This window comes from Vigna radiata, chromosome 9, assembly GCF_000741045.1.
Source record: "Vigna radiata var. radiata cultivar VC1973A chromosome 9, Vradiata_ver6, whole genome shotgun sequence".
In the NCBI taxonomy this organism is placed as follows: domain Eukaryota; kingdom Viridiplantae; phylum Streptophyta; class Magnoliopsida; order Fabales; family Fabaceae; genus Vigna; species Vigna radiata.
This window is the reverse complement of record NC_028359.1, coordinates 15,330,617-15,340,151: the sequence shown is the minus strand read 5'-3', so window position 1 is coordinate 15,340,151 and position 9,535 is coordinate 15,330,617. Positions and strand designations below refer to the sequence as shown.

General features: G+C 31.4%; 2 protein-coding genes across 2 annotated transcripts in view; one reads left to right on the top strand and one right to left on the bottom strand.

Moving 5' to 3' along the window:
• Positions 1-1,396: 1,396 nt before the first annotated feature.
• On the bottom strand, positions 1,397-2,313 carry LOC111242560. Its single transcript, XM_022786392.1, has 3 exons — positions 2,059-2,313; positions 1,690-1,754; positions 1,397-1,538 (listed from the first exon to the last, which is right to left on the bottom strand). Exons 1-3 carry the CDS (start codon positions 2,256-2,258, stop codon positions 1,423-1,425), a joined length of 381 nt encoding a protein of 126 aa, XP_022642113.1. The 5' UTR covers positions 2,259-2,313; the 3' UTR covers positions 1,397-1,422.
• Positions 2,314-3,651: 1,338 nt separating this feature from the next.
• The window catches only part of LOC111242488 (probable disease resistance protein At1g15890), a 13,482-nt gene continuing 7,598 nt past the window's right edge, over positions 3,652-9,535 (top strand). The window contains exon 1 of the mRNA XM_022785928.1: positions 3,652-3,756. The gene's annotated coding sequence lies outside the window, so the exon portion shown is untranslated. The remainder of the gene's footprint in view (positions 3,757-9,535) is intronic.

Here is a 9,535-nt window from a genome sequence, read left to right as displayed (position 1 = left end):
CACTCAACAACATCAAATTACAATTAAAAGTACTGGATTTGGGTCAAAACACAATGCTACTCAGTTGTGGTCCCCTGTGTTATCACTGTTGGCTCCCTCAGTTCAACAGGATGTCCAATATGTAAATCAGACACGCGTAATCGATTACATCATATTTGTAATCATTACAAGGCAGATTTTTGTAGCATACATCGCACTACTTCACTTCTGTGAATAATATCAACATGGGTGCTCTCTCCCTCAATGATGGGAGACCCAAAAATTTAGCTTCAAGCATATCCTCATTCAACAACATCTAATTACAATTAAAAGTACTGGATTTGGGTCAAAACACAATGCTACTCAGCTGTGGTCCCCTGTGTTATCACTGGTGGCTCCCTCAGTTCAACAGGATGTCCAATATGTAAATCAGACACGCGTAATCGATTACATCCTATTTGTAATCGATTACAAGGCACATTTTTGCAGCATACATAGCACAACTTCACTTCTTTGAATAATCTCCACATGGGGGACCCAAAACATTAGCTTCAAGCATATCCACACTCAACAACATCAAATTAAATTTAAAAGTACTGGATTTGGGTAAAAACACAATTTTATTATGTTGTGGTCCCCTGCGTTATCACTAGTGGCTCCCTCAGTTCAACAGGTTGTCAAATCTGTAAATTAGACACGCGTAATCGATTACATCCTATTTGTAATCGATTACAAGACAAATTTTTGCAGCATACATAGCACAACTTCACTTCTGTGAATAATCTCAACATGGGTGCTCTCTCCCTTAATGATGGGGAACCCAAAACATTAGCTTCAAGCATATCCTCACTCAACAATATCAAATTACAATTAAAAGTACTAGATTTGGGTCAAAGCACAATGCTACTCAACTGTGGTCCCTTGCGTTATCATTGGTGGCTCCCTCAGTTCAACAGGATGTCCAATATGTAAATTAAACACGCGTAATCGATTACATCCTATTTGTAATCAATTACAAGGTAGATTTGTGTAGTATACATAGCACAACTTCACTGGATTCAATAATCTAAACATGGGTGCTCTCTCCCTCCATCATGGGGGACCCAAAACATTAGCTTCAACCCAATCCTCACTCAAAAACACAAACATTAATTCATTCTTGTCTCACAAACATTATCACTTCCAAATCAATTTATAAAGCACTTCAATAACATTGACATTTAAATTACAATTATGAATTAGATAAATACATGGAACCAAAGATGCATCTTCTGTATATTCAACCAAATAGGTTGCATTACAACATCAATCAAGTTCTTGTCCTATTCTAAAACCAATACAATAATCACTCATTTTTCTTTCTAGGTCTTACATTTTCGGTGTATGGTGTCTTAAGTGCTTGGCTCTTGTAATGCCTTCTTGATCCAATTCTGACATACCTCTTCAAATGTGATTGGTTGTTTGACATTTTTCCCGGTATGTTCTTCGCAATTCCACCTTCTGCGATGTTCGACGTTGCATCCAAAGGAAATAACCAAAAGGAAATGACGAACGGTCAACTGCATATAGAAAATAACACAATGGTAAACACCAAAGGAAATAATCAAAAAACCAAAAGTGGTCGAAGAACCCACAAGAAATCCAACACACAAACGAAAAACCCTATACCCAAACCACAACATCAACAGAAATCGACACCAAACACAATACCTAAACCGACAAGAAAATGGTCGAAGAACGCATTTATCTTGCTCCAACCACGTTGTTGTTCGAAACTTCCCATTTCGAACAAGGATAACGAAAACAAAATGCAAGAACGAACCAGAGAAGGAAAACACAGGAGATGTCAAAATGTGAGAGAGATGAAATCTGAGAGAGAAAACGTAATGAAACAGGAGAAGGGTATAATTGGAACACAAAATTTTTGAAACCCTACTCCTGTTTTTAACCAGATTTTTTGAAAAAAAAAACGGACCAATTATACGTTGACAACTGTCGTTATAAAAAATGTGTCAAAACGTGAGTGTCAAAATAACGGAACCCTTCACTATAATATAAGGAGGAGGAGGAGAAGAGTACGTAGGATGTGATTGGAGAAGGGGAAGGAGGAACAATAGGAGGATTGGGAAGGCCTGAACAGTTACAGGAAATGGGAGTTGGAGGTTTGGTCGTGTTACAGTTTGAAGGTGGTGGTGGAGGTGGTGGAAAGGGTTTTGTGGTGGAGGAGAATAGTATGGATAATAGGGTGAACATGGTGGTCGAGAATATGGAGGACTCATTGTTGTTGTATCATATTGAGATACGAGAACGATGATAATACTCTTTCTTTTTCTACAATGGATGTTGGAATGTTTTAGTTGTTAAGATGAGTGTGATGCAGTGTCTATACCATTCTCTTTCACTCAGTTTCAACTATATCTATACGTCATTTTTTGGATTAAAAAGAATTTATGTGATTAGTGAGTCCTACTGTTAAAACACTGGAAATAAAATTACAGATGCATGATAAGTACTTATATATCAATCTAAAATATGGTTAACAGACAAGTTATGTAACAAATTAAATCAGAAAGTATGTTTACATGCCAAACAAAATAAATGATGACAAATTAGCGAAGGTGTAGGTATTTAAAAAATAAAGTGAAATTCTAAAGGTGAAAAAATAAAAGATAAAATTATAATGAATTTTAATAATATGGCAATCAGAAACTCTCATTTTTAATAAAAAAAGTATATAATAATAATAATAATAATAATTAGAACGATATTATTAGAATCAGGATGCATTGTATTCATCTTTTTACAAAATTTAGGCAAAACTAAAAGAATAATAGTTAATGCAAAAGTTGAGAAGAGAATGCAAAAGTTGAGCCAACAACATGAAAATTAAACTGAAGAAATGGTAAAGAAAAGGAAGATATGCTTTTCTTTGATGGGAGGAATGCGTGTTGAAATGGATTAGTATGATATTCTAGAGTGTTCAAAGGTTTTACACTCAAAAGAGCAAAGAAGAAATGCTTCATTTCAGCCCTAATTGCAGAGAGTCTTTGAAAGTTTGTGGAACATTGCAGAGCACACATATCTTCAGGTAAATACAAAACACATTCATCTTTTCTTTCCTATTTTCAATTTTTCCTTCCTTCTCTTCATTTGCGATTACAAATGTTTATTTCAAAATTTTTCCTTAATTTGTTATAATTTTCCTATTTATTATTTAAAATTAAAGTTAAACAGATAGTTTCAAAATTTTCACTCAATTTGATATATTAGAAAAAAAAAGAGCCTAAATTGGTATGATTAATCATCATCATACAACTCCACCTTTTGTTCTTATTCCCCAATCTTAGACAATCTCTCCTATGTAGTACTTTTAAATGTCCTTTTTGATTATCCTTAATCTTCGTCTCGGCTTTCTTGCCTTTTATGAATACCACCAACCTAGAAGATGATGGATGCACCCTGAACATTATACTAGACAAATGCACACTTCAAAATTAGTAAAGTCATAAGTAAAAATACTAATTCTAATTATGATAAAGTTGATAACAAGGTTTCTTCTTATTTGGTATGTCTTTGTTAAAAGAAGACGCATTATCATATTATTGATGTAATTGTTTTGGACTGCTATTCTTCTCATGTGCAATTCATTTGTTTAATTTTAGGTCCAAAGAAAAACATAAATAAAGCTTTTGTTTGTCCAAATTGGAGAGGATCAAGGGTTCATAGTTAAAGCCAAGACGTAAGAAAAAAAAATAACAAACTTCACAAAGGATCAAGGTAAATACTTGTTTGCTTTGCTTTTCCAAATTGTTCTATCACATTTTTTTTACTATAATTGTGTACTAAACTAGAATATGGGTGTTTCAAATATTGTTTTTAAAGATAATAAGTTTATCATGGACTACAAGAAATTTATTAAATATCAACAAAGTATAATGAAAAAATAATTATTCATTATAATGACTAAATTATATAACAGTTTATAAATTAAAAACTATTAGTATCTAAAATATAATCTTTACAATTAATAAAAAAAATTATAATTAGTTTTAAATTGATCTTTAGTCTTAGCTATCAAGATTTAAGTTACTTATAATTATTGTTGATTCTACTAAATATTAGACTTTCATTCATAAACGAATTATAATTTTTATTAATAGTAATAACTATTTTAAATACAAATAATTTTTAATTTATAAAATAATAGATAATTTAGTCACTACCATGTCTAATTTTTTGTCTCTAAATGTAGTTACTATTTAATATAGAGGAATATTAGAACTTCATCTTCGTAGTTCAATCTACACAGGTACAATGGAGTTGTTTCCTGTCGTTATGCTCCTCCACATTTGTGTGGGTCATTTCGTCAAACCCATTTCTACCATAACCAACCTTTATTCCTTCTAAAAGTCTTATATACCATCATTGCAATAGAAGTGACCTACCCTTCTTATCTGTTTACCTTGTAAAAGTTACTGTATTATGTTGCATATCCAAGTTCCACTACAATCTTAAAAATGTAGTAGAGAATGTCTTCCAAAAGAGATGTCATGTATGCATATTTAAAAACTCTTTTATTTTAAAAAAGGAAAACAATCCACAAAAGAAAAGGAAGTGAGAACAATTATTATCTAGTAATTATTTGTGACACATATGGTGTGATTACGTGGCACAAAAATGATGAAATATATTCAATAAAGTATTTTTATACATATACTAGTCAGGATATGTGAATTTCAATGTAAATAATAAATCAATCTGAATGAAATACTACTTATTTAAATTCTTAAGATTTAAATCCCTAAGGTAAACCTCAATTAGGTATAATTTAATTTACACTTCAAAATAAAGTTAAACATAAAGTGAAGCCAAAAAGATACTTTAAATACTCAAATTCAACCATACTAATCAGAATAATAATATGGTTAAGGACATTTCTCTTGAAAAGATATAGATGGGATAAAATGCTAAATAATGAAGTGTACTCAATAGTAACCTATATTATATCATAGTAAACAAATTAATGAGCTTATACGCCTTGGTTGACATAAGAAGAGGCACTATATACAAAATAATAGTTTTTTCATTTTTCTTACTAGAATATTTTCGAAGATTGGTATGTTGATTTATTGATGCTTTCTATTTCTCTTCTCTCTCTTTTTCTTCTTTCTCTTCTTCTCTTTTTTCTTCTTTCTCTTCTCTCTCTTTTCTTTCTCCTCTTTTTCTCTATTTTCCTTCTCCTCTCTCACTTCCTTTTTTTTCTCTCTTTTCTCTTTCTTCCATATTCATTAGTGTTTCTTTCTCTTGTGCTCCTTTAAACTTCTACTCTTGTCTTCTTTTCAATGCTTCTAATTTCTTCCTCCTCTTTCACATATAGAATGTAGTTTTTGAGGTACTCATGAGTCATGAGACCTGCATTTCAATTAGGATATTGATGAGTTTCATGTCCATAACCTTTACATTTGGAACATCTTATAACATTTCATTTAACATCTAGGGAAAAACAGTTTGTCATTCTTGTGCTTCTTTCAATACTAAAATTTTTGCCATTCAACTTTACAATTCTAGACTCCAAGGCATTGATGTTCTCCACCAAGGCCTCATATACACACAACTTCGAGAAAGATATCTCTGTTAGAACATGTTGCACTGTTCAACATTGATAAATCCTGCAAAAGGTTAGAAAAACAAAATAAAAATAATGTATTTAGGTTATCACAACTCGTCTAAGTGTTTCACTCAAATTCCACATTGTATATGACACTTGTAGTTTTTTTCTTGGATGTATACTCTCTTGTATTTTACGATCAATCTCCCTCTAGCACTTGGTAGAGAAGTCTGGTAGCTTAAGAACAACATGAACAAACGTGAAAAATGTTATGAGATCTAAATGAGACAATACGAAGACTCGAATAAAAGACTCAATATAATAGATTACACATCATAAGCAATATTACAACATAATAATAGTGTTTATAACTCTATAACATGTTTTTTACTCTTTAATCCTTACTTTCTTTCTATTCTTTCTTTTCTTTGAATACATATTTGTTTTCTTTTGACTTGGATCCACTATTTTTTTTTTTAATTTTCCAATTCAACACAAAGAAATAAAACTAAATAGATTGTCTTTAAAACACCAAAACTCATCCAAGATCAAGGTAAATAGTTAATTTGGACTACAATTAACAAAAAAACAGAAAAATAAATTATTTATATGAATCAAATGTAGAAATACAAAATTTAAACTAAGAACATGAAAAATTAAGAACTGGACAAAATTGGATAAAAAACTATGGGTTGTACTCCTTATAAGATTCTAAGAACAAGGAACCAAACAAAATTTCAAAACAAACACAAAACACAAACATTCAAGAAATTTTTTGGTTTTTTTTTAATATGACAGAAAAATAAGATAAAAGATGATATTCAAACCCGAACCTTTCTCTAAATACTAGATGCTACGCTTTAGTTCGAGGATTGGTCCCACAAAATCTCAAATGGAGAGACTTTGATATTTTTATGAACTATCCTATTATATGCAAATTGTATGTGGGAAAGATGTTTGTCCCAAGTTTTGTGGTTGCTCTTTAGAATTTCCTTTAACATTATGCCTAGAGATCTATTAACTATCTCTATTTGCCCATCAGTTTGAGGTTGACAAGAGTTTGAAAAATTAAGCTTAATTGCTAGCCTAAACCAAAGAGTTATACAAATTTGACTTAGGCACTTAAAATCTCTATTAGAGACTATTGTTCTAGGCAACCCATGAAGTTTAACCACATCTTTAAAGAAGAGCTTGGCTATATGCTTGCATCATCTACCTCGTGGCATGATATAAACCGAGCCATTTTACTAAAATGATCCATAAATATAGAATCAAATCTCATTTAGGTCTTGGGTAGACCAAGGATAAAATTCATGTTAGTATCTTCTCAAGGGGATGGAGCAATTGATAGAGGGCTATATAAAGCCTGGGGCATAGTCCTAGACATAGCTTATAGACATGCAATGCATCTATGAAAATGTCTTTGGACTTCTTTTCTTGTATGAGGCCCATAAAAATTTCTCCTCTAAAATGCATAGAGTCTTACCAACTCCAAATGGCCCTAAAGCACCCCTTATGTGTTTCTTTCGGTAAGAGTTTTTTATGAGATGCTTGGGACACACAAAATTTCCTTCTTTAAATAAATAGCCTAGGGACACATAGAAACCTCCTTGTGCTTTCTCTTAACAACTAGCAAATATGGACAAGAAATCAGAGTCTTGTTCATTCAAATCAGATATGTGTTTAAATCCAATAATCTAGGCTCCCAATTTTGTAAACAAGTTGTGCCTTCTAGGTAAAGCATCAAATACAATATTACTTTTTCCCTAATTGTAATTTATCACGTATGGGAATTGCTCCAAAATCTTCATCAATTTTCCATGCCTCTTGTTCAACTTATGTTGTCCCTTCTAGTACATAAGTGACTCATGACCATTATAAATGACAAATTCCTTATCATTAGATAGTTCTCCCAAGTTTGAAGGGCTCTCAGTAATGCATATAACTATTTATCATAGGTAGGATAATTGAGGGAGGCTCCATGAAGTTTTTCCCTAAAGTAAGAAATTGGGTGTGCTTCTTGCAACAACATTGTACCTATGCTTACACCCGATGCAACACTAGTGACATTTTCTTAATAATATTTTTCCAACAAGTGCATTGCTGCTTAGTAGTATCAAAAAGTGTCACATTCACTAGAAACAATTGATTGTTAGAAACATAAAACACCATATTTCAAGATAACTTAGACTCTAGTTACCAAATTATAAAGACCCATTTTATAGTTTAATATTATATATGGTATTTTGATGATTAAGAAAACTCCATGAAGATTCCCACTAGACATTAAGATAACAAAGTTTTCTAGATGTGAAGGTGCACTTTAAGGAATTCTAAGGAAAAAGAGAAGTTCACTTAAGCAAGAATTTAAAATAAGAACACAAAGTATGATGCTAGAAAATAAAGAGCATAAGGAACCAAATAGGAAGCAAAGAACAAGGTAAGCAGACACAAATATTAACTAAAGAAAGATACTAGAATAGATTACAAAAAAACAAAACTAGAATTGAATACATGCTTCTTGTCTCCTCAAGGCTGTAAGCTATTGGTGCATAGGTTCACTAAATAAGCTTCAAATTGAGATATATATAACTGTAGATTTTTCTAGAATTAAAACACTAGAAATAAAAGCACATAAAAACAACTCAAATGCAAGTAGTAGTAGTGATTTTAGTGCACTCTTTTTGTCATTTTCTTCTGTTCTTTTTATCTAAGCATTTTCTTCTTCTCATTTTACTCAACAAATAGAACCACCACCACCACTACACCATACTCATCATATCAAAATACTTGAATCAAAATAGAGACAAATAAGCAACTCTTAAAAAAAGAAACCAAATAAAATCAAAGTGCAAAATAGAAATTCAATAAAAAAATTATAGAATCCTAACTCTAAAAACTTGTTTATGATTCAAATAAAAGTAAGAACTCAATATTGAAAAAGAAAAGCACTCAACTAGGACTATAATATGAATATTTCACAAATAAAGAAGATATCATGTTTTTCTTGAATCTTCAAACAACTAAACATATATTTTATGACATACAAGGACTAAACATGACTTCTAAACACAACATATGAATTTAAAAATTAAAATGACAAAAAAAAAAAGATTTAAAGAAAAGGCACCTAACAAAACATCAAAATACTTAAGAAAATGTAAAAGTAGTTATGTATAAATTCAAAGAAGACCTAGAAGCACTCAAATGAAGGTTCAAGAAGAAGTAGAATATTTGAAACAAATAAAAGACATAGAAACATAAACAAATTGATACAAACAACTCTAGCCATGATGAAAAAGATGCTGAAATTAGAAAAGAAATTAGAGAAGAAAAACTTATCTCTTTTAGGTCGTGAGCAAACTTAAGATACCAAATGATAGCCTTTTTATTTGCTCCTTCAACAAAATCGTGAGTATAGGTGACTCCGTGGAAGAATTGTAGGGAGGGGTTCCACACTCACACATACACATAAGTCTCCACACTGATAAGATATTGTCCGCTTTGGGCCAAGCCCTCACGGATTTGCTTTTGGTACCACTCCAAAAGGCCTCTTATCAATGAAGGTATCTTATGTGTATATAAACNGGATTTGCTTTTGGTACCACTCCAAAAGGCCTCTTATCAATGAAGGTATCTTATGTGTATATAAACCCATGTCCATCTCTTATTTTTTCTTATGTGAGACTTTGTTTGTACCCAACAAGAATGAGGTTGTAAAAGTATTGACAAATTGGCAAGTGTACCAAATCGTTCAAGTAATAATAAAATGGTAAGTCCAAGTATCGTTTTCCCAAGAGACTTACGACACTAAACTGTTGTGCTTTTGCTTAACCAATCAAGACTATAAAAATAATATTTTGGGATTTTTATAAAGTGCAGAGAAATAAACATGAATGCAATTTGATCAATTGAGGTTAAACACAAAAGTGGATGAATGAATGGAGT